Genomic DNA, 27286 nt, shown 5'->3' on the forward strand with positions numbered 1-27286 from the left:
AAGTGAACTTTTGCCTTTAACTCATCCATAAATATCTAGGTGGCATGGATTTCTGCAGTGGATAATGGATGTGATGTAATGTGGGAGTGATCTGCAGTGCTGGAACACGGACCTTAAATGAACCACAGCTCAGCGCCAAAACAAATGATAAAACAAAATCTCTCCAAGCAGCCAACATCCACACACAGCTCTTCTGTATTGTACGGTTTTGCCCATTTGCTGATATGCTCAATTAGACTAATTTCCATTTACTGACCATCCTTTAAATTAATTTCAATGAAGTGCATATCCTACTTTAGCTATAAAAATTGATTATTAAAGGCTCAATATGTCGTGGTGAATTATATATATAATGTAGTGGTAACTTACTGTACTGTTAAACTGACACATAGATCCGGTTGGTTTATAACACTACAGAGTAATTAGAATTCCAGTGTACTAATTCTCTTCCCACACAAGCAAGAAATTCCCACCGGACTGCTGAGGGATTGCTCTGCATTCACAACCAGGATCATTATTTCACTCCCTACAGCTGAGCCCAAAAAACCAATTCCATGCACCAAACAGACAAAATCCTCGCTGAAGTCTGCAGGCATCACAGCACTGTGAAACTACACTACTGGAGTACAGCCATGAAATTATACATAACATTATACAAATCGTTATTTGATGATGTTTTGATGTTAAAAAATTCTTTAAAAACTTAATACATAATGGGAAAACAACTACTATTGTATTAGTTCAATTAATTCAATTATTGCATTAATTCAATTATGATTTTCAGATTTTTGTTTTGTCTTGAGTTTAGTGTATTAAAGCTTACTTCATAAAAACGCAGCCAGATTTTTTTAGTGAAACATCTCAACTTTTTTGTCAAAAACACATTAGTCACGATGTTTGAAAAACAGGGATGCACAAATATATGGCTAACATATCGGTAATTGGCCAACAATACAGATGTTTTAAAATTCTGTCATTAACGGTGCTCTAAGTGATCCTGGGTGGAGTAACTTTTTGTTGACGTTCGAAGTGTTGTAAAACAAAACAGAGGCTAGCTAGACCCTCCCTCCTCCTCCTCCTCCCCCTCCCCTCCGTGCTTCCTGAAACAGTCATGAACGCGCATTTAAAATCATTCTTGTCGGTTATTGGCTGGAGCATGTTTATTATGATTCGTGGTCCAGGCTGCACCAGTTTGTTTTTATTGCCGTTTTCGGAGCTTGTGGCGACTACAGAGACCGCGTTTTTTTACAGTGTGTTCAGGGGACAGGCAGCTAGCGGATAGTGAGGAGATGTTTGCTGTATGTGACAAAAAATGTTTTGGCCTAAAAACGTGTGACATCACTTAGAGCAGCTTTAATTACTTTAAATACACCCTCATGTCGTACGCTGTTCATTTTCCATCACTTCCAGGTCCTATATCAGAACGCTGAGTCATTATTGGCCGGCTACTGCATCAGCATCACACGCGTGCGTTATGCTGCTCACGTGAACAGCATCTGCCAATACTGAGACAGCGTTCTGATGTAGAACCTGGAAGCGCTAACAGAGTATTTTCGTCACTTCATAAAACTAAGGTTGAACCACTGCAGCCACGTCGACTATTTTAACGATGTCTTTATAACCTTTATGGACCATGAAAGTGGTGGTTAAGTTGCTGCGTATCGAGGAGTCAGAGAGCTCTCGGATTTCATCAAAAATATTGTAATTTGTGTTCCGAAGATGAAAGAAGGTCTTACAGGTTTGGAACGACATAAGGGTGGGTAATTAATGACAGAATTTTTATTTTTGGGTGAACTAACCCTTTAATCGAACGGTATCCATAACTGATATTGGTATAAATGTTGGATATTTCAATTGTGCAAGTCATTTTCCCTATTTTCGCATTTAAATGACCTTTCCCATCATTAAAACTAACTAATAATAAATTAACTAACAATTTAACAGTTAAATATATAAATGTAATAACAAATCTCAAAAGGTATATCCATTTTTCATTTTGTATATAAAAATGTTGATGCCTAGATTCATTGTAGCATTTAAAATTATTGATTTTTTTATTTTAGAATTGAGTGCTTTTATTTTATTTAGACAATGATGATTAATCACGATTAATCGCGATTAATCGCATACAAAATAAAAGTTTGAGTTTGTATATGTGTGAGTACTGTGTGTAATTAATATGTATAAATACACAAATTAATGTATATATTTAAGAGAAATATGTTATTTATGTACAAAAAATTTATTTATATATAATATAAATTATATAAAAATATAAATAAATACATATACTTGTAAATATTTCTCAAATATATACATGGATGTGTTTGTATTTATATATATATAATAATTACACACAGTACACCCACATATATTAGGCAAACTCAAACTTTTATTTTGTATGCGATTAATCGTGATTAATCGTTTGACAGCCCTAGACAATAATATTTTAATATAGGACATTCATGAAAATGATTTCAATAATTATTTTAATTAAGAATAATAATTTTATAAAATTCTGTTTAATGGCATCAGTCCAAATTTTAATAGTGGTGCATCACTATTACAGAAGTGCATCATCCCATTAACATTACGTTGACATTAATGAAAAGTCCTCAATCAGGCAGACAAACTGACAATACTCACCTCTCAAGCTCTAAATTGTAATGAATTCACCAGCATCTGAGAGCATACTAAGTGTCAATATGATGAAGACATGAAATCTTTCTCCTCTCAACAGCTATAATATCTAAAAAATTGAAATCAAACCTCTTTCTATCATCCTCTCCTCTTGCTTTCCTCTTGGTCTGCTGAGCAAAGTTCGATTGAGAGTAAATCAGATATTTAAAGTCTGCCAATGAGAGGAATGCAGTTATATATGATATTACATAAACCATTAACTCCTGGGGTTATGCTATCACGCAGGAATGTTTCATTACTTTCTCACCTCTGTCTTCAGCGAGTTTGAGTAACCACAGCAGATGCAGGATAAAATAAGAAGAAGGAACTATAATGAAATATGAACTATGGTCTCAGATGTGACACTGGAGAAAAGTACAAAGCACTAAAAGCTCACAAGTCAATTCCTGTATTCCACGAGCACTGAAGCTTGGAGTACAACTAAAGAGGTTGATAGGTCACCCGTTAAGAAGTTAATTGTAAACAATGAGCCGTGACGTTCAGTTACTGCTCGCAGATGAGCTCAATGCGGTCTCTCTAGCTCCGTATAAAATCTCCCAGCATCCCTCTATATGTGTTAATGAAGGCTCTGGCAATCTGCTCGTCTCTAAAAGCATATTCTACATGACACCGTTCATGCGCCGCACACCTGCCAGCTGCTTTGGCAGTCCCGCCAATCTCCTAACCAGTATAGCGAATGCCAGAAATACCAAACTGCAAGTACAACTGTCACGCTTGATATTCCTGTACACAGATACAGTGCGATTACTCACTGCGTGTGGATGGATGTAGGATCTCCTCTCCTGTCTGGCAGCGGTGAGCTTCTCAAGTCAGTCGCACACCTGCTAGAAGCATTGATCCTCCCACTATCACTTCATTTGCTGTCTGTATCGCTCTCTTGCTCCTACTCTACTGCTCTTTTCCTCTCTCTTCTTTCTTTATGTGTCTCTCACCCTCCCCGTCCACGCTCTTACGCACCCGTCCCCTCCCCCGCTCACTCAAACACTGAGGGCTGTCCATCTGAGCTGTCTGATGGAGCTGCAATTTGCATTCATCGTGTTTTGCCTTAATTAAACACACACCTCCCCATCACATACTGTTGCTCAGGCAACAAATTCACTAACAAATTGTGTCCTATATCCCATTCGATAAACTGTAATCCTACCTTAACATGCTTTTTTAAACAAATTGCTCTTTGTCTGCTCCTGACATCCTCTCTTGAGCCTGCAGGGAGGTTTATATTCAAGAGCTTGTTTTTCTTAAGTTAAGGATCTATTAAAAGCACTTAATGTAAAGTGGATTAGATGGATGAGTGGGAACCCATGGAAACGGCATGGTAATTTTCTTACAAACACAATATGGGAGTTTAATATAGGAAGTATTATCTTGAAACAGCTTCCTGGTTTGTCACATCAGAGGGGTGACAGCACACATGGTCTATATATAGTTAGGCCAAAAATGAAATTTTTAAATTGTTTACTCACCCTCGTGCCATTTTAATCTGTATGACTTTTTACAAAAATAATAATAACGTATAAGGTAATTTATGAATTTAAAGAATTAGTTCACCCAAAAATGAAAATAATGTAATTTATTACTCACCCTGATGTTGTTCTACACCCGTAAGACCTTCGTTCATCTTCAGAACTCAAATTAAGATATTTTTGATGAAATCCGATGGCTCAGTGAGGCCTGCATCGCCAGCAATGGTACTTCCTCTCTCAAGATCCATAAAGGTACAAAAAACATATTTAAATCAGTTCATGTGAGTACAGTGGTTCAATCTTAATATTATAAAGCGACGAGAATATTTTTTGTGCACCAAAAAAAACAAAATAATGACTTTTTAACAATATCTAGTGATGGCCAATTTCAAAACACTGCTTCGGAGCTTTATGAACGATTCAGTGATTCGGATCGCGTGTCAAACCGTCAAACTGCTTAAATCACGTGACTTTGGTGCTCCGAACCACTGATTCGATTCAAAGCTCCGAAGCTTCATGAAGCAGTGTTTTGAAATCGGCCATCACTAGATATTGTTAAAAAGTCATTATTTTGGTTTTTTGGCATACCAAAAATATTCTTGTCACTTTATAATATTGAGATTGAACCTCTGTACTCCCATGAACTTATTTAAATATGTTTTTAGTACCTTTATGGATCTTGAGAGATGAAGTACCATTGCTGGCATTGCAGGCCTCAGTGAGCCATCGGATTTGATCAAAAATATCATAATTTGTGCTCCGAAGATGAATGAAGGTCTTACGGGTGTAGAACAACATGAGGGTGAGTAATTGAAGACATTATTTTCATTTTTGGGTGAACTAACCCTTTAAGGCTATATTCATATGGAATTAATTTAATATAATATAATATAATATAATATAATATAATATAATATATTTCCAGTTTTTGATGTTTATTTTTTTTGAAAGAAGTCTCTTATGCTCATAATCAAAAATACAGTAAAAAAAAAAGCAGTAATATTGTGTAATATCACAATTTAAAAGAACTATATATATTAAAAGTGGTCCAAATGATTCATGCACTGTATTCCGATTCTGAGCTAGATCAACCAATTCAATGAAAAGATCCACCTCAAAAGGATGATTTGTCTTTAATAAATCATATTTGATAAAAGAGAAGAATGATTTATTTAATATCGGACATGAATCCACAAAGACTGCTTTGAATATAGCTTGGACTATAGCATACAAGGTGCTTGAATCCACAGAAGAAAGAAAGTCATGCAGGTTTAAAACAACATACCCATTTTAAGGCAGAATACCCATTTTGGGTGAACTATTTCTTTCAGATGCTTCTACAAACACAGCCAGTCAATTAAGCCAAAGTAAACATACAGACAGCACCTTACTGCACCAGATATCTGTAAAGCCAACACATGTGTACCATATGACAGCAAAATACTGCTGTCCACAGCATAACTCAAAGAGATAATGTAGGATTAGAGGAAAATCTCCTACCCCTCGGAGAGACGTGTTTTGTTGTAATCAGTGAGCATAATCTGCTGGCCTTGGAAAGCTGAAAACACATGGCTCGTGCAACTTCTCATTCAGAGAATAAAGAAGATCACGTTAAACTGAAAGGGCTGTTATTAGAATATGAAAAAGATGCTGAAGATGGCAGACAAAAAGACAACACAGCTTAAGTCAAAATCAAAGTCTGTCAAAAAAGGGAGAAATATATAAATATAGAAAATTGTCATCCCACACTGAGTCTTTCAGACTGCCCAGAAGCCATCATGCAGCTCATATCTGATCTCTAACTCTCCCTGATAACTTAAACCACTTCTAATGGAGGCAACTGAGCCTTGCAGGTGTTCAGCATCTCCATCTGTCCTCCGAGAGGTGGAGAACAGCACAAAAAAAAAAAGATTTTAAAACAGATCGGTTTGTAGGTCTAGACAACAGCCTCAGAGAAAAAGTTGTTTTTCTGTCATAAAATAGATCCGTTTCCTGTCTCCATATCTGTCTTTAGGGAGACAAAGACAAAACCACAAAAGCAAAATGACTCAGACTAAAAATATATTTGCCATACAAACTGAATCGCATAGACCACAAGATCTTGAAACTTGGATTTGTGTAGGTGAGCTTTTAGGTGCTTTTAAATGAAATGGCAATCTGACAGCAGCATTACTAATACATTGTGCCGTTCTGACTAATAAAAGCTTACTAAAGACTCTTCATCCAGGAGTGCATGCCTGCATACTCCAAGAATATTAATCTATTCAAGCAATAATCCAAAATGTCTTAGAATATATGAATAGTAATGTGACAACCCAAACTTAAGCACAGGGGGGAAAAATCTCAAAGGAGTTCACTCTGTTCCTCTCCTTCTCTCATTCGACATACAAAAATGAAAAAAAGTCATTTGCGCTGCACTGTTAATTTGCCGTACATTCAATGATTACAGACATACAAAGTTCTGTCATGAAACTCAATTAACTCAATCTTCTTGCAATCACATCATTCTCTATAGGGCACAGCTGATTGGTTCCTGCTGTATCAGTAGCCAATGAGCTCACTGTTCAACCTTTAAATACTGGTCAGCATTTGCTGTAGCTGTTGTAGTGCCCTTTCAGAAATCCTCCACCTTCCCTAGCTCCACCTGTATAGATCTGTTACGGGTAAGAGTTGTCATGACTGAAATTATTTTTATGCCTTGCAAACTTAAAGATTTGGGTTTCTTTGATTAAACATTGCTGTTGCAAATTTTACAGATTAAAGGTGCCCTAGAATTAAAAATTGAATTTACCTTGGCATAGTTAAATAACAAGAGTTCAGTAAATGGAAATGACATAAAGTGAGTCTCAAACACCATTGTTTCCTCCTTCTTGTGTAAATCTCATTTGTTTAAAAGACCTCCGAAGAACAGGCGAATCTCAATATAATACCGATCATTAATATGTACACCCCCAATATTTGCATATGCCAGCTCATGTTCAAGGCATTAGACAAGGGCAGGACGTCTGGATGTGCACAGCTGAATCATCAGACTAGGTAAGCAAGCAAGGACAACAGTGAAAAATGGCAGATGGAGCGATAATAACTGACATGATCCATGATTACATGATATTTTTAGTGATATTTGTAAATTGTCTTTCTAAATGTTTCGTTAGCATGTTGCTAATGTACTGTTAAATGTGGTTAAAGTTACCATCGTTTCTTACTGTATTCACGGAGACAAGACTGTCGTTATTTTCATTTTTTAAACACTTGCAGTCTGTATAAATCATAAACACAACTTCATTCTTTATAAATCTCTCCAAAAGTGTGTAATGTTCGCTTTAGCCATGGAACACCATCAAACTTATTCAGAATCAAATGTAAACTTCCAAATAAACACTGTACTTACGCGATTAGACATGCTGCATGAAGAACACTTTGTAAAGATCTATTTTGAGGGTTATATTAGCTGTGTGAACTTTGTTTATGCTGTTTAAGGCAAGCGCGAGCTCCGGGGGGGCGGGGAGCACAAGAATTTAAAGGGGCCGCAGCCTGAATCGGCACATATTTAATGATGCCCCAAAATAGGCATTTAAAAAATGAATAAAAAAAAAATCTATGGGGTATTTTGAGCTGAAACTTCACAGACACATTCAGGGGACACCTTAGACTTATATTACATCTTTTGAAAACACGTTCTACGGCACCTTTAAAATAAATCACCAAGGTAAAGTTACTTTTCTTTCTGACATAGATTTTGTCACAGTTTTATCAAAATGACAAGAAATACTTGTAATAATCTTTGAAGCATCAGTTTGGATTAGGGCAGCACGATATATCATTTTAGCATCCATATCGCGATGTGCGCATCCGCGATAGTCACATCACAAGATGTGCGATGTCAAGTATACGGGATTGTTAAAGGATTAGTCCACTATTAAATAAAATTTTTCTGATAATTTACTAACCCCCATGTCATCCAAGATGTTCATGTCTTTCTTTCCTCAGTCGAAAAGAAATTAAGGTTTTTGATGAAAACATTCCAGGATTATTCTCCTTATAGTGGACTTCAATGGCCTCCAGACGGTTGAAGGTCGTAAGCTGTATATCCTACACCTTCCCTATTCTACTTACGGAAAAACTGGCGCTGCGTTCGTTCCGTAAATTGAATAGGAAAGGCGCAGGACATACAACGTAAACTTTTTGGAGAATACGGAAATGTGGTTTTGGCGGAAGCACTTAGAAGGCGAACATTTGTTTATATAAAGCATATACATTTAAATTTTTTTCCAAAAATGACCGATCGTTTCACTAGATAAGACCCTTATTCCTCGTCTGGTATCATTTAAAGCCCTTTGAAGCTGCACTGAAACTGTAATTTTGACCTTCAACCATCTGGAGGCCATTGAAGTCCACTATAAGGAGAATAATCCTGGAATTTTTTCATCAAAAACCTTCATTTCTTTTTGACTGAAGAAAGAAAGACATGAATATCTTGGATGGCATGGGGGTGAGTACATTATCAGGAAAAGTTGATTTGAAAGTGGACTAATCCTTTAATATGTACGGTCCAGACACCATGGTTCAAAACGCACGTGATTCTTGGGTTAATTGCAAAGTTTGACCATCATACGATGAAAGTTTAAACATACAAGGATTTTAAACCATTTGAACGCAAGAAGGTTGAAAAAGAGCTCAATTCTGAATGTGCAGCTGTTTTGTGTGCACACACACACACACACAGCCGCGCAGATGCACATGAACATCGAATTCCTTTCTCTTTAGCGTCTATTTGTGCTTAAACAGACTCATACATGCAAAAAAACAATTGTCAAAATGCACGTCTCTGCAAGTACCCTCATAAACAGTTGCTTATGACTTAAGTCCCTGAAGGTAAGAAAAAGGATGTATAAAAATATAGCAGATCCGCGCAGTCGGTCTTAAAGTGACAGCAGCCTAATATTCCTGCTGCTGTCTGTATCATGAATGCTAATCAAACAATAAAACACAAAGAGAAAAATCACATTTGTAGCTTTAACACAGATGAATTATATTTAATTTATACAGTGAAGACTGTGCAGTGTTATTTTACATTTGATTTTCTGTACCTGAATACTGTTAGACTTGTCTGAAAAACATAAAGCACTGTTTATTTCATTTGTATCTTTGTTCTATTATATTTATCTATGCTTGTAATTTGTTCATTATTTTATATGCGTATTCACTCACCTACAAAATCACCCCAATGATTCTAGAATGATTAATTCTTTCCAAATAGAGCTATTCAAGTCATCTGGTGATTTTTTTTTCATATCGCAATATATATAGCAAAAAAAAAAACTAAAACAAAATATTGCAATGTCACTTTTTTTCCAAAAACGTGCAGCCCTAGATTGGATTTAAAATTAAAATCAAATCAGTTATGCACCTTGTCATTTTCAAGCCAGAATCTATTTACTGTCACAGAGTTACATTAAAGATTAAATTCACAAAACAAAATAAAGCTCTGAACAACAAAACAAAACAAAATGAAAATAAAGCCCAGAACAAATATCACTTCACCTCAGCCCCAAAATTCAAACAGCATAACCTCAGCAGACCCCCACTGCACTCTCTCTCACTCCCTCCTCCCCAGTTCCCTTATGCATTTGTGAAGAAAGCATTACTCAGATTAGCACTAGCTCCATCAGAGTCAAACTGAGTCATGTTCAAAACATTTACACAACAGGATCACAACTGCTGCCACTGACCTCATCTCCTGTGTGGGTGGATAGCTTTAAAAAAAAAAAAAACATCCCAACAGAGGCAACGCATCTCACCTCTATACAATTTGCATGATCCAGTTGTTAAATAAGTCCGATGATGGGTTTTCATTTTTAGCTGTAATATAATCATACTATCGCATCTCCCACTATGGTCTAGTAATGTATGGTCATAGCGGGGCTGGATGACAAGTGCACCACATGATGCAGTGACATGTTTTCATCCTCTCAAGGGCAGAATGATGTAACTTGTGAGGGCCTGATGCTGTGTGATCAGGAAACGACCTCTATAAACACACAGGACTTGAAGGTCCCATTGACATGGAAACGCCCTTTGGGAAGACGACACCTGTTTATGTTGGATTCCATCCGCCAAGCGAGCAGGTGCAGTCAGCGCATGCACTTCATTATATGTAAACACTGATATCCCTTAAAGTGGCTAGTACATATTATCCTAATGTATGTTGTTAATCCCGCCTAAAGCAACATGCAGACATCAATCAAATCTATTAAATTCCAATCCACTGAGGAACATTTTAGGATTTACTGTATGACAAATATATAAATAAATGAGAAGACAGTCTGTCTTTCACCTTCTCCATTTGATCTCATCAATCTCCTGTACGGCTTCAAGATAAATCACACAAATGAGGCAAGATAGGATTTTCTCAAGTGGTTTTGCTTCAGGTCCAAGAAATTATATGGACATCAAGTGGAAAACACATAGCAAAGTTGATTATGAAACAAAAGTAAAAATAAGCACACACACGCAATGTTTTCTATTTTAATATATTTTAAAATGTAATTTATTCCTGTGATGGAAAAGCTGAATTTGCAGCAGCAATTACTCCAGTCTTCAGAGTCCCATGATCCATCCGAAATCATTCTAATATGCTCATATATAAACATATTTTATATAACATATTTTTATTGACAGTATTTTATATTTACACCACATTTAAATGTAGTATTACTCATAATTTCTTTTACTTTGAGTAGTTTTGTTCATAGTTTTTGAGGATGGCATCTCATGCAACCGGTTTATTTCATCTGTTCTACCATGTGACAGATGAATTTACTCCAAAATACCATAGAGTTATGCATATCCTAACTGTGCATAATTATATTACATTCTTTGTCTATCCATTCTGCATTGTTTTCCCTGATTATCCACCATTTAAGAGCCACTGGGTTAAACCATTCACATAATGACAAAACAGACCACTGTCACTACAGAGCAAAGAAAATAATATCTGTTTTTCTTGCAAAAAAGAGGATATGAAGTCCAGAGAATGCACCATGACTCAGTGCTTCTCTCAGCCAGAGAGAGAGAGTGAGCGAATGAGATGTCTGATGAACCCACAAACCCAAACCACCATTTACAGCAATTAAAGTCTCCCCTTCTCTCTCGCTCAGCGGAAGAGAACCTAAATGACCCGCTCCAGGAGAACACAGATGGGTAATGGCTGTACATCACCTGCCTCCATTTGGCCCTGCAAAAACCCAAGCAGCTGCATCTGAGATTAACTCCTAATTCCTTCATGTTGACAACAACTATTTAAAAATACATTATGCAACTCATTCAGAGATTTAAATTCTGAATTTTGCATTTTTTGATCCAAACTGTGTGGATTAAATCTGCTCTAAGTGGGTCTATTAAAAAGAAAACTAGAAAAAGTACAAAACTATCAGGTTACTGTAAATGGTTCCTAACAGCTGAAAATTTAAGAAAGGCCCTAGAGGATACCAGTAAGAAGGGCATCTGAGACTTACAATAGTTGCTTCTCTGATATTAAGCCTATTTACATTGGCATTCCTTAAAGGGTTAGTTCACCCAAAAATGAAATTTCTGTCATTAATTGCTCACTCTCATTTCGTTCCAAACCCACAAGACCTTCATTCATCTTCGGAACATAAATTAAGACATTTTTGATGAAATCTGAGTTTTTTTTTTTTTTATCCCCCATAGAAAGCAACATAATTACCACATTCAAGGTCCAGAAAAGTAGTAAAGACATTGTTAAAATAGTCCATGTGACTGCAGTGGTTCAACCTTAAAGGAACACGGCAATATTTTAGAAAATTGGCAGTTGAGTTTTACGATTTTTTAATCCATTCAGCCGATCTCTGGTCTGGCGGTAGCACTTTTAGCATAGCTTAGCATAGATCATTGAATCTGATTAGACTGTTAGCATTTCCCTCAAAAATGACCAAAGAGTTTTTCCTATTTAAAACTTGACTCTTCTGTAGTTGCATCGTGTACTAAGACTGACGGAAAATGAAAAGTTGCGATTTTCTAGGCCGATATGGCTAGGAACTAGTCTGGCTGTCACCAGACCAAGCTCAATTTAAAATTGAACATTGGTCTGGGGAGTTTGCTATGTATTTCCTACTGCACAAGAGGCGTGATCAACGAGCATTAGTCACGCAATTGGATAGTCCTTCAACCAATCAGATCAACGATCCGGGTGACGTACTTTGCAGAGCGATGCGAAAACTCCAGACAGGTTTACTGTGTGTCTCAGCTCCCTAGTTCAGTAGTCAGGGCACTGATCAGGGAATCAGCCACATTCACTTGCATGATATACTGATTCACGACCTAGAGAACTAGGGAGCTGATTGAGACTCAGGTTTAGTTTGTATTGGTTTGTAGCATTGATCCGCGGTTTGCAGAAGCAGCAATGGCATCAAGCGATTTTTACAGGTTGTGCAAAAAAACATGAAAGTGATCGGTATTTACACCCACTCAAGCAATTTGTTTGCTAACTAAAGAAGTCATTCAGCATCGTCGAGAGTTTAAAAGGCGACTGTGATACTGTTTTGGTTCAGTGTAAATGAACGCGGAATATAGCCGCCCTAAACTACGTCATTGTCATGACAACCAAAAAGAATTCCAGTCAGCTCAGGCGGCGCGAGATTCAAGAAGCAGGGAGACGAAACATATAGAGCAAATAATAAAAATATTGTCTACCATCAAGGGGCATTGAAGTAAAAGAGTCCTGTACTCATTAGGGCTGCACGATATATCGCATGAGATTGTCACGCGCATTTCGTCAGTAAAGCCGGTTCCCTGATTACCGCTAAATCGCCATCACCTGCTTTCAAATGGAGCGGCATTTAATAGACAAAACCATAGATCACTGACAAGTCACGCAATATCGCGTTCATATCGCAGATGAATCGCCTTCGATAATGGGTTTACCCAGACTAGCTAGGAACTATACTCTCATTCCGGCGTAATAATCAAGCGGCAACCTCCCCCGGTCTCTCTTGAAGCCAATACGGAAGTGACTTAAACTGCGATTCATCGACTGGCCGCTAGGGACAGGCTCCAAAAGAGAGCAGAATCTCATTGAGTCCCATGTTAAATTGGCCAAGTTTATAGCAGAAAAAAACATGTTTACAAGTTGGTTCAAATTGTGGTTTTGGTCTATACTGCTAATTTTGCCCTTCATGACAACTCTGAGGGGGGTGAATTTTTTTCTAACTCATTCTTTTAAATTATATTAAGCCTTAAAGTTCTGCATAATTAAGGGCGTGGTCACTTGAGTGACAGGTATATTGCGCTGCTGTCTGTGAGCCGTCATGTTACCTCAGCTGCCGCTGAATTTGGCATCTCAGCCGTATTTGTGCTCGATTATTTTATACAATTATAAAATATGGCTTGCTGCATAATATTCGAGACTGATGTGTGTCTGTGTAGATGTGCATGCATGGGGAAGATAAACAACACATGTTGTTGGATGGTGGCATTGGCTGAAAGTTTTGGTTGTGAGATTTACTACAATGACAATACCAGGAGGATATACAACTCTGACAGCACTGCTTGGATATTATAACTAAAACTGCTGCACTATTTTGAAAAAAATATACTTTGGACACTGGCTCATTTGTTTGTTAGATACGATCGTATACAGTTTTACAACATAAACGCTGCTCAGATTGCATTATTTCTTGAAGAACGATGACAGAGAGCAGATCATTCAGAAGAAATGTTATGCAAACAATGGATAATATATCAATATTTCATGGACAAAAAGTACTGTTTTTTGTTTTGCAATGGACATTTATATTTTACCCAAGTGCCACAGATTGGATTCATCTCGCGATCTCTATTATAAAGGTATGAAGTCCCATTTTAATTTTCCATGTTGTTATTTGCACACCCAACACAAATTACTGGTGTTGGAGCATCTATATCTTAAAAAAAACACCGTAGATTTACAGAAAACCTTTAGAACTTTCTGATGATAAAACTTATCTTCATTAATAATTTAGATAGTATCTAGATCATAGACCAGGGATGGACAACTCCGGTCCTGGAGGGCCAGTGTCCTGCAGAGTTTATCTCCATCCCTGATAAAAACTCACTTGCCTATAACTTTCTACTAATCCTAAAGACCTTGATTAGCTGGTTCAGGTGTGTTTGATTAGGGTTGGAGCTAAACTCTGCTGGACACTGGCCCTCCAGGACCGGAGTTGTCCATCCCTGTCATAGACGATCTAGATAGATAGCTCCTTGCTTGCTTGCTAACATGGTCACGTCGAGCTAGGCAGGCGTGGTTTCAGGAACCAGTCACATCAGCTCAAACCACCTCCCCGCCTCTTTGCCCATTTTCAGTTATCCGGGAGTGACGTGCGGTGACGCGCAGCTAAGATGGCCGTGGCCTAATTTACGCGTCAAAAGTGCTGTTCAGAAATCTATGGGTGACATCACGGACACTACGTCCATATTTTTTTACAGTCTATGGTAATAATCAAGGAACTTTTCTGTCGCACCATGGATGCAGCAGGCGCAATGATATTACGCAGCGCCTGAAAATAGTCCCCAGCAAGCTCATCTTCAATGTATTCCGGTTCAAATAAATACGGGTCAGGATCTGCACCAAAGTAAATATCTTCTGAATCGTCTCTCACAAATATCTCCATGGTTGCAAGGCACGCTCCGTGTAAGCAGGTGGTCACGCTCGTTATGTTGACAGAAGTTATCCTATTTTCAGGCGCTGCGTAATATCATTGCAGTTCCTTGATTATTACGCCGGAATGAGAGTATAGTTCCTAGCCATATCGGCCTAGAAAATCGCAACTTTTCATTTTCCGTCTGTCTTAGTACACGATGTAACTACAGAAGTTTTAAATAGGAAAAATATCGAAACTCTTTGGTCATTTTTGAGCGAGATGCTAACGGTCTAATCAGATTCAATGATCTGTTTAACTCTATAGGGGAGATGGAAGATAAGCCTATTTTCAAAAATATTGGTGTGATCACTTGTGTGAACATGCCATAGATATAATATAATTAAAATAATTATACATTTTATATGCAGTTTGGCATATTCATATTAAACATGACACCATCAGAATTTCACATATATTTTTTTCATCTTAGTGGTCTAAACATGACCACACAACTGGCTCTTTCTGGATACAGATAATGTCCTCCACTAGCTGCCTGCCTGCTGAGTCTGTAATGGGTCAGATGAGTGGACCGACTGTGTGTGTGCCTGCCAGAACCTCCAGAAGTGAGCTTGAACTGAGCTTTGATGCGTGGCACATCAATCTGACATGCCTCTCATCTTCCCGTGTCTCTGCCATCAGAACACCCCATGGTGCCTCTGGCCCTGAAGGTATTTTGATGGAATTAACCCAAATGGGCATCTTCAGTTTGAGGAGGAGGAACTTGAACATCACAGCATGCTCGGGTCTAATATTTTTTTATTAGCGCTGGTATCTACACTGATAAACTAGCTGCTTTCCCCAAGGCCCAGGCCATCATCATTTCACATGACTTTATCTATTTCTTTATAGAGATCTCAGTGTGAGCTGAAAAAGCAAAAAAAGAGCAATGTGAATGTGTATCTATATATCTTCATGTTTTTTTTTTTTTTTCTTTCTTTTTTTCTTTTTTTTTTTTACAAAGAATCTTATGGGATAATATGACACCTTATCTAGTGGAAGTAGAGCAAAAAGCTCTCTATTGGAGTTATTTCCTGTAAAAATGTTGAAGGAGTTTGGAGAAATGCTGACTGTGGGTCTTCACTAATGCTTCCCATAAATTTAATTGTCATTCCTTTTTTTTCAACAAAATAATTGTGACCCAAAAATGTGAGTCAATGAATCTTCTGCCTCAAACTGTGACAACATTGCATATTCACCTTTTTATGACGCATGCAAGTGTTCATGCATCCCTTTCTTTTACTGTTACTCTAAAGCTCCCTTGCTACTATAAAGAAAACTGTCAACTATGCCACAAAAAGAAGAATGATGACTTATCTTCTCTTTGTTAAAGAGCCTCTCTGAAAATCTGATAACAGTCATTATACACAGATTCTCATTATGCATAACAGAGACACAGATTAAACATGCATGTTTACAAGAACATTTTAGGGTGCGTTCACACTTGTAGTTCGGTTCGTTTGGTTCATTTGGTCCGGACCAAAGAAGAAAAAAAAAAAACATTTGTCTTGGTCCGATTAGCGTTCAGATTGGCAATTTTATCACCGAACCAAAAGATACCGAACGTTAAGGCACAGGGATACATTCACAACGTGATTGGTCGGATTTTATGACGTATTGCCTATTTTGAGACGGAACTTACCGAACATCCAAAACAATGCTGTGTGCTGAGGTAAATGCGCCTGCATATGATGGTCTTTTGGCCAACTTGTGAAGAGCTTATAAAATGTGTAAAGTAGTCAAAACAGCGTCGGGAATCCATCCGTCACAACACACAAACAATCTGCTGCGTGGAGACGCGCGTCTGATGCCTGTCATGGGCAAACTCGCGGCTATGACAAGAAAAAACGACATGCGTGAGGATTCTGTCCTTGGGTCTCGTCTTCCTGTTTTTGGTTCGTTTACATGTCTTTGGTCCGTGTTGCGTTCATATATCATTCGAACCGCACCAGAGTTCGTTTGGAAGCGGACCGAGACCCATCTTTTCAGCGGTCTCGGTCCGCTTGTTTGGTGCGCACCAGGGTTCGGATGGCAGCGTTCACATATGTTCAAATGAACCGCACTATCCGAGCAATCGCACCAGGGTTCGTTTTAATCGAACCAAACATGACAAGTGTGAACGCACCCTTAATTGCCTAACTGAAGTGATTAATAAAAGGACTTCAAGGTATCATCAAGGTGTATTCATCAATAAAAAAGCTTTTTAATACACCAGAAGAGTGCATATTTCTGCGCATCTTGACCTGCCATGGAAGCGTCAGGTTGTTTTTAATACGCATTTGTGTACTGTCTGATTTCGATGGGTTTCCATTTATAAATGTTGTCTCAGAGAATCAAGGACTAGCTTGTCACATTGCTGCTATATTTAGTCAGACAGTTGCATGTAAGAGACACACAGAGACAGTCTGGGCTGATTAAGTTTGACAGCTCTCTCCTCCCTTCTCCTTGAAACTCTAGCCAAAAGATTCAAATAAATGCACACACAGAAACAGGGGTGTAAGAGATCAAGCAGACTCACCTGTACACGGTTCTTCTGCATGCGAACTGTGAAAAACTAAACAAATATAGTCCTAAACTAGCACAAAGCCCACTTCTTTGCTCTATAACTATGAACCGTGGCAGCTCACGGAGTCTGAGTGAGAAAGATTGCAAAACATCTCAAGAGCATCACTTGCTTTCTCCAAGACTTATTTAGAGGAACAGAAGGGTTAGTTCACTCAAATATGAAAATTCTGTCTATGTAAATCTAAACCTGTATGGTTTTGGTTCTATGGAACACAAAAGGAGATTTAGCGAAATGTCCAAGCTGATCTTTTACAAACCTTAATGTATATTATTGGGCTGTCAAAATCCAAAATATGAACAACAAATATAAAAAGTACCACTATTTCCACTAAGTAACAACTTTGACCTGAGTGACAAAAGAGATGAGTAGATGCACAATCTACAACACCATTAGAGGGCAGATAAAGTTAAATTATAAAATCAATAGAGTACCTCAGGGATGACGCATTTTTGTAGGCAAAACCCGGAAGCGAGTTAGCATTTTAGGGCTTCCGGTTCCAACGCCCTGAAGTCTATGGGTATTTTGAATGGGTTTTTGCTAAATCGCCTGAAATAAGGTTTGTGGTTAACAAAGCCTCTAAATATTTTCACGTTTTGATCTATGACATAAAACACACCAGTTATAACCCACTTGTGATTTTTTTAAACCTTTATTGTGTCTTAAAAACGGCGGTTGCTAACAAGTTGCTAAAAGGGACTACTTCCTTTGGCGGGGACTTTAGACGTCATCATTAAAAACGGAACATTTGGACAGCATTTCTCATGAAAAAGTGTATAAGTATTCATACACAGCGCAGATCATAATCAGCAAGCATGTTTTTAAATAAAGTTATTTTTTAAATACAGTTTGAGGAAGTTTGGTGGTGACGACACTGATCCGCGACCATGGTATGTTGTAGTCTGTTTATAGCCTACTGTTAGCTTTTGATTTCTGATATTTTTTGATATCTGATATTTGATATACTTTATTTAGGCTTCAAAATGTATAAATGTTGTTTTAACTTGTAAAGATTTATCTTGATAGACAAAACGTGTAAGTGTCATAACCCTTTGTTAAACACAGAGCTTACTTTCTGTGATTTTCCAAAAGTCTATGGGAAAAATGAATAGGCTTTCAGTCGAGGGAACCCGTGCGCTGCTAACTTCCGGGTTGGCCTACAAAAACACGTCATCCCTGAGGTACTCTATTACCGGTACATCACTACTGATGCTATTTATTAAATGTCAAATGTTTTTCTTGAAAGTGTTTTGTGATTTTTGAGGTAAAATGCACAATTACAGCCATCATTAATATTAAATAAACATCAAAATCGGAATCAGAAGTAGTTCCTACCATCTAATGGTGCGTTCATGTCCGAATGATCGTGTACACGAGTTGAACAAAGTTGTAATTATGAGTGTGGAAACAGGATTGACTTTGAGCCTCGAGTTTCTGATTGGGGAGTGTGTCAATGGACGCAGTGGATGAAGTGTCTGTATTAACGATTAATTTGTTGAAATTAATAAATTTTTTGTTCACAATAAAGCTAGCTAAGTTGCATGTACAAAATATGATAGTATTGTACAATTACGACAGAATATATAACAATTCAGTTTACAGCATCTTCATAAACTGAACTATAAAACAAAGCAAAAATACACCCGATGCACATTTTTTATTAGAAGAAGTGGAAGTAGAGTTAAAAAATCTTCATGTATGTTTTGTAGAAAATGTATATCACCATCTTACTTCGACCAAAGTGATCTGAACGCACAGGTCAACTTGCTTGTAAACACGAAATTCCCAGGAGGACTTGAATGCACCAAAATTGCACAGTGCTAAATAAATAACACAGTATAGCAAAAACAATCCTCGCATGTGTATGTATGATTGTGTGTGGCTGTTTGCATTGGTGGACATCTCTCTACTCGATCGATCTCGTCAGACACAACCTGTTTCCCAGTGGGCTGTCTGGGACAAGGGGACACTGTGTGCCCTGTATTATTGTAAGATAGTCCTCATACATCTCTGTCTCATTTAATAATGCCAGACAGAACTTGGTTCTACATTGATTAAAACAAACATGATCAATTATATAAAGTGAAATTGGAAAAGATGGCAGCATACTTCCAGAGCAAAAGATCGACTACGACTTCAAGCGGAAATGTGTCTTTCCTCACTGTGACACCTGCACTTTGTGATGAAAGAAGAGTAAAATGAACAACCGTCATTCCATACTGACATGACATATTTCCGCACTTTTTTCAGAGATACTTTATCAAAGCCAGGGATGTCTCTTTGATGTTAGGGAAGTAAAAAAGGCCAACAGGAAAGACACTTGATTGCTTTCAAACGTCCCCTCAGAATGTCAGCCGCCTTCTCATAGCTGCAGGTCATTCGGAGATTAATAAAAGCAAGTTGCTAAAGTCCACTGAGTTAATGGGAAAAATATACAGCGTGTGTATCATGTCCGCTACTGGAAGACAGGTGAGTCTCTCTGGACCTTGAATGGGTTTAGCTGACCTGAGATGGGGTTAGATATAGTGTAGGACCAGCAGCCTGAAATCTGAGTGCCGTATTGTTTGCTAAGTGCTTCTGGATTTAGCGCTGGTCTGGTATTAGGCTGGGATGCTGTTTGTGAAGGGGAAGACAGTATGGTACAGAGTTGCAAAACATGCAGCTGGAGTATTCATTTATATGAGGGAGAAAGAGAAGGTTTGGAGTCTGATGCTAGCAGGGAACCCAGCATCAAACATAAAGGGACAATTCACCACAAAATTTTAATAACAAGTCATTTTTTTAGGTGCTTTTGTCATATTTATTAGATTTTAAAAACTATTTCTATTAGCTTTCATTTATTTTTATTTCATTTTTAATCATTTTAATACTTTAACCACTTAACTGTCACCGTCCTTTTTATTTATAGCCTTTTTCATATCACATATTTTAGTAATCATCATAAATCATTCAAAAGCTTACAAACTCAAAATTCATCCTGTGAAAACCTTTTTGAAATTTCACATTGCTTTACCATGGAAACGGTAGTGGGCGGTGTCAGGTTTCATATTACAAATTTTTTTTAAACTATTTTATAATTAAAACACTTTCTAATCTTGACAAAACACGTATCGTTGGAAAGGTCTGCATCACAAGGTTCTATATTTTGCTACTGTTTTGTGATAGATATGATATTTGGACAGAAATGTATTAATTTGTTATAGGAAAATGCATCTAAATAAAAACTTTCAATGGAATGTGGGTGACACCCGGTGGATATTTTTGGTACAACGCCAAAACAAAATCTCATAGGAACTTCCATTTTTGTGATATCAACTTCAAATGTGGAACACAACTTGGTAAGACTTTGATTTTTATGGAGCCTCGCACATGACATGCAGGAAAAAAAAAATATTGGGCGCACGATTTAGCAAATTAAAGGTCCTCTAAGTGATGTCACGCGTTTTTAGGCCAAAACATTTTTTGTCACATACAGCAAACATCTCCTCACTATCTGCTAGCTGCCTGTCCCCTGAACACACTGTAAAAAAACGCGGTCTCTGTAGTCGCCACAAGCTCCAAAAATGGCAATAAAAACAAACTGGTGCAGCCTGGACCACGAATCATAATAAACACGCTCCAGCCAATAACCGACAAGAATGATTTTAAATGCGCGTTCATGACTGTTTCAGGAAGCACGGAGGGGAGGGGAGGAGGAGGTGGAGGGAGGGTCTAGCTAGCCTCTGTTTTGTTTGACAACACTTCGAACGTCAACAGGAAGTTACTCCACCCAGGATCGCTTAGAGAACCTTTAAGGGAACAAAATAGTAAATCGTGCGCACGATTTAGTAAAATGAGGGAACAAATTAGTAAATCGTGCACACAATTTACTTTTTTTCCTTGCATGTTGTGCAGTGCTTCGTAAATTTTATCGGAATTTTAGAGTAAAAATTATTTTTCAAAATATACATTTTATATAAAATAAAAATGTTTAGTACGGTATATTTGATTTACAGTAAATTAAAATTTTCATAAATTTCATACTTTAAATTTTTTTTTTTTTACATCAGCAATAATCTGCTGAGTATCTTATTTAAAACAAGATCAAACTTAGGTCTATATTCCAAAGCAATATTGAATTACAATCATTTGAGTTTGGAGTACATTTTCACATCTATTCTCAAAAAAGAGTGTCAACAGTTTTTAATTTATTACAGTAAGTTACAAAGACAAAATTTTCATTTAAGTTTTACTTTTAAGTTTAAATTAAAAAAAAAAATTTAAACAAATTTTTATATTTTATTTCAGCTTTATTTCAATTACAGAAAAGATTTTACCTCTAGTTGACAAAAACAGTTATTTATATTCTTTTTCTTCTGGGAAACAAACCCAAAATAATGATGACTCATCCTGCACTACTTAGATTTTCATCCAATCAGATACTGTCTACAACAGCTATGTTTACATGCACCCAAATAATCAGTTTAAAATCAGAACGACGATCAAAACTTAATATTTGCTAAATATTTGCTAAAAAGTGTCTTCTGACACAGCTTTCTTTTAAGATAGGCTCTATGTCTTCAAGGCAAAAATGACAATTATACTTTCAGTAGTTCTGGTGACATTCTTGTGGTGGCTTTCTCCTATTCTGAACGTGGCATCTGGGGTACTCTGCATGCACTTAAGTTTTTTTTTTTTAGAATACATGTAATTCATATGTAAATGAACATCTTAATCAGATTGCAATGTTTAGGGGTTCATATAATCAGAACTTTCAGAATCTGAAATGAGCATACCTACTGAGAATGTCCCTCCCTATAACGGAGGGACTAGCAAGTATCAAAGTTCATAGCTGTGACAAGCTAAAGACAACTAGCTATTTTTTTAAAGGTGCCCTAGATTCAAAATTTGAATTTACCTTGGCATAGTTGAATAACAAGAGTTCAGTACATGGAAAAGACATACATTGAGTTTCAAACTCCATTGCTTTCTCTTTCTTATGTAAATCTTACGTAACATGTAACAGTCGGGGTGTACGCCCCAATATTTGCATATGCCAGCCCATGTTCCCAACATTATGAAAGGCATTAGACAAGGGCAGCCAGTAACGTTTGGATCTGCACAGACAAATCAACAGACTAGGTAAGCAAGAACAACAGCGAAAATGGCAGATGGAGCAATAATAACTGACATGATCCATGATAGCATGATATTTTTAGTGATATTTGTAAATTGTCTCTCTAAATGTTTCGTTAGCATGTTGCTAATGTACTGTTAAATGTGGTCAAAGTTACCATCGTTTCTTACCGAATTCACGGAGACAAGAGCCATCGCTATTTTCATTTTTAAACACTTGCAGTCTGTATAATTCATAAACACAACTTCATTCTTTATAAATCTCTCCAACAGTGTAGCATTAGCCGTTAGCCACGGAGCATATAGCCTCAAACTCATAGAGAATCAAATATAAACATCAAAATAAATACTTTACTCACATAATTCGAAGCATGCATACAGCATGCATGACGAACATCTTGTAAAGATCCATTTGAGGGTTATATTAGCTGTGTGAACTTTGTAAATGTGCTGTAATATAATCGAGAGCTCGTGTGGCAGGGATCACGCGAATTAAAGGGGCGGCGCGCTGAAAAAATCAGTGCATAGTTAATGATGCCCCAAAATAGGCAGTTAAAAAAATGTATTTAAAAAAATCTATGGGGTATTTTGAGCTGAAACTTCACAGACACATTCAGGGGACACCTTGGACTTATATTACATCTTGTGAAAAAGCATTCTTGGGCACCTTTAAAGAGAGAATCCCTTCAATATTTCCCGGCCAAACTTAATTTCAATACGAAATACATAAACACAGCTAGTCAGGCAATTTCATGCCGTCTTTACCCCAAGACCTAAAGCTAATGCTGTTATATGCACATAATGACAGTGACCTAGATTGCACATATGTAACAAAGAGAGAGAAAAAGTCTGAATGTGAGAGATAGAGAAAGTGCAAGTGAAAGAGGCAAGGAGATAAAGATGCCTTATCAACAGATAAAAGTGTCTTGATTGACACACAGTAGGCAGCACCATTCCTCTAATGCAGCATCATTGCAGAATATTGAAGCATTCCTGCTGGATCTGCACACAGGTTGCTTTGTGACGCAAAGCAAGGTGCATTCATTAAGCAAACCAATCTAAATCCATTCATGCTAATGTATGCCACGTCCAAGAGCACAATCCACACGTAATGACCACTAAACAAACACTCGCTGCAGCGCTGGTGAAAGATTTACATTCTTTTCATATTCAGATCAGCCATTGAAAGACTCTTCCGAATTCAAACTCACCAGAACTTTTTCAGCCTCCTGATTCGAAAGGGAGAGCAAGGCATTGTGGATCTGTCAGGATAATTGAGATCTGTCTTCCTTATTGAAGGTCTCAGGCAGTCAATTGCAAAGGGCCTATAGATGGGATTAGGGCCTATTTCTGGATCACAGAATAGTCAAATCCTGTCTTGCTCTGACAAGCTAATGAGTCTTCTTCCTTTAAGTGTCTTCTTCCTCCCAGACTTATTCATAGACTTAAAATATGTATCGTACCTACATTTGCATATCTTCTTGAGGAATTATTACCTCTATATACAGTATACATTCATTAGAATAATAACGTTATCACCTTAGGATACATTTTCTATACTTGTGAGTTCTCAACCTTACTATATTCGTAGATTAGTTGATGACAGATAACACGTTTTGCATCCTGTTTGCACAAGCTCCAAAAAACAAACCGCAACTCCAGCAATAGACTGACTGTCAAATCCCATCATAAAGCCACTAAAGCGTGATGCTGCGATCACCATCAAAAGTCAGTGCCATAAGTCTGAAGATCTATCCTCAAGTTGTCCTCAACTGCTCTGTGCCTTCAGAAGAGAACGGTGAGGAAGGATGGACGCGTTAATTCTCTCGTCCTGCAAGCTGTCTGCTAGAGAGACGGAGACTGACGCAGGCCGGTCCTGAGGTTACACGTGGAGGGACGGATGCCGTCGGAGCCGGGAATCTAGTTTATCCCATGGGTTCGTTAGGACTGACCTTCAGGCTGCTGTCCATCTGCACCTGGCATCCTGAGCAGGCCTTTACACACGGCCTGCCAGCACACACACACACACATTCTCACTCACACAGACAGGGGCGTGAGAGTGTCGCATGTGTGCCTCAGCGACTCTGTCCTGCCAACACTGCAGAGCTGTCTGCCGTCGCTGTGGCAACAAGGCTGCAGCGTGTCCTCTGCGCTCCGGACTCTTCTCATCCCAAAACCACTGCCTGCATCAAAAACACTTCATCTGTCTGTCTTCCCTCTGTACAGCTTTGGGGTATTCCCTGAGCAGAGTCAAACAAACCTACATGTCTTGTCATTTAAGATACTGAGTTAAAACCAACAGGTTTGAATTTTAGAACTTACTCCGTTTTATCTCATCAGTTGGAATTAGAATCTATCCATCTATCTGTCTATCAATCCATCTGTCTTATCTATCTATCAATTTGTCTGTCTGTCTATCAATCTATCATCTATCCATCTGTCTAACTGTCTATCTATGTATCTATCCATCCTTCTATCCATCTCTCAATCAATCATCTATCTGTCTGTCCATCCATCCATCTATATATTTATCTGTCCATCTGTCTGTGTACAGTACATCTATTCATCTGTCTGCCTATCCATCTATCTATCCGTCCATCCATCCATCCATCTTTCTGTCTATCCATCTCTGTTTGTCTATCCATCCATTTATCATCCATTCCCCTGTCTGTCCATCTGTCCATCCATCCATCCATCCATCCATCCATCCATCCATCTATGTATACAGTACATCTATCCATCTCTGTCTATCCATCTATCTGTCCATCCATCCATCTACCTGTTTGTTTGTCTATCCATCCATCCATTTATCATCTATCCGTCTGTCCATCCATCCACCCATCTGTCCATCTGTCAATGTATACAATACATCTATTCATCTGTCTGCCTATCCATCTATCTATCTATCTATCTATCTATCTATCTATCTATCTATCTATCTATCTATCTATCTATCCGTCCATCCATCCATATTTCTGTTTGTCCATCCATCCATCCATGTATACAGTACATCTACCCATCTGTCTGTCTATCCATCTATCTGTCCATCCATCCATCTACCTGTTTGTCTATCCATCCATCCGTTTATCGTCTGTCTGTCCATCCATACATACATCTATCTGTCCATCTGTCTATGTATACAGTACATCTATTCATCTGTCTGCCTATCCATCTATCTGTCCATCCATCCATCTATCTACTTGTTTGTCTATCTATCCAGCCATCCATCCATTTATATCTATCCATCAGTCTGTCAGTCTGTTTGTCTGTCCATCCATCCATCCATCTTTCTGTCTATCCATCTATCTGTTTGTCTATCCATCCATTTATCATCTATTCCTCTCTCTGTCCATCTGTCCATCCATCCATCCATCCATCCATGTATACAGTACATCTATCCGTCTCTGTCTATCCATCTATCTGTCCATCCATCCGTCTACCAGTTTGTCTATCCATCCATCCATCCATTTATCATCCATCCATCCATCCATCCATACATCTATCTGTCCATCTGTCTATGTAAACAGTACATCTATTCATCTGTCTGCCTAGCCATCTATCTGTCCATCCATCCATCTATCTACCTGTTTGTCTATCCATCCATCCATTTATATCTATCTGTAGGTCTGTCAGTCTGTCTGTCCGTCAATCAATCCCTCCATCCATCCACTCATCCATCCATCCATCCATCCATCCATCCATCCATCCATGTATACAGTACATCTATCATCTGTCTGCCTATCCATCTATCTGTCCATCCATCCATCCATCCACCCACCTCTGTTTGTCCATCCATCCATCCATCCATCCATCCATCCATCCATCCATCCATCAGGTCTACAAATGTTCAAACGTTTTGAATTTTGAAAAATGTTAAGAACAAATTGGAGCTATATGAATCCCTTTGAATTTCAATTAATGTTTGAAATTGTAAAGCAATTCTGTATGAAGTTTGACTAAATTAACTTAATTCAAACTCAGGAACTGAATTAAAATTTAAAATGCATTCTAAATTCAATTGTGAATGGTGCACAACCCTGCAACAGTAACCAGAAGGGTTATTTCAACAAGCAGCATTAAATTGGTAATAAGGTAAATAAAAAATCTAAATGGTATTACAAAGGGAAAAGCAGCTACAACAGTAAAGAGCCTTTGGATGGTTTTCTTCCAAGTCACTTACAGCAGACAGAAATTGTCTTTCCTCTGTAACTGTGTCCAGACTGATACCCTTGAGCAAAACAGCATAAAAGCTTGTGGTTTCTGGAACGGCTGAACAGGCTATGGCTGAGTTAAATGAAAAAGACAGTACTTACCACAAACTTCTGGCTCTGGAAAATGTCTTGTCAACTCTGAAAGGACAAAAGACAATTTTAGTTAAAAACTCAATTTCTTGCACCTGTGCTCTCTCAACATAGTACAGCCGGTGGTCTGAATTACCAAACTACTGTCCTGGCATCACAGATGTTTATGTTGGATTTAGTTTTTAGTTGGGAAAAAAATTTACCTTACCCTATTTATAGGCATATTCATCACCTATGAATATGATGTATTTATACTGTATCCGAAAACATATGCTCTTAATTTGCCAGCCATCTTTGGGGGTGACCATTCCCATGCAGAATAAAACAGCATATGTTGTTTTATTTTTTTAAATAAATAATTTTGTAGTGATTTGTTTCTAAAGTGGACCGATTTCTCCTCAGTCAACATTTGAAAGCAATCAATACTATAAAAAATTACATGAA

At 37.8% G+C, this 27286-nt stretch overlaps 1 protein-coding gene across 22 annotated transcripts in view; it reads right to left on the bottom strand.

The window, feature by feature from the left end:
• The window catches only part of rap1gapa (RAP1 GTPase activating protein a), a 121726-nt gene that overhangs the window by 52640 nt on the left and 41800 nt on the right, over nucleotides 1-27286 (bottom strand). For 15 of the 22 annotated variants that reach the window (XM_048177252.1, XM_048177256.1, XM_048177242.1 and 12 more), the window contains one exon: nucleotides 26855-26890. Coding sequence is in view for 15 of the 22 variants with exons in the window: in XM_048177242.1 (XP_048033199.1) it covers nucleotides 26855-26890 (36 nt within the window). In the remaining 7 variants the exon portion in view is untranslated. Of the gene's footprint in view, nucleotides 1-3452; nucleotides 4171-9895; nucleotides 9930-9964; nucleotides 10634-23752; nucleotides 24971-26854; nucleotides 26891-27286 lie in introns of those variants that run through there. The other 7 variants (XM_048177239.1, XM_048177255.1, XM_048177258.1 and 4 more) reach the window with 7 other exon arrangements.

Source organism: Megalobrama amblycephala, linkage group LG24, assembly GCF_018812025.1.
Source record: "Megalobrama amblycephala isolate DHTTF-2021 linkage group LG24, ASM1881202v1, whole genome shotgun sequence".
NCBI lineage: Eukaryota > Metazoa > Chordata > Actinopteri > Cypriniformes > Xenocyprididae > Megalobrama > Megalobrama amblycephala.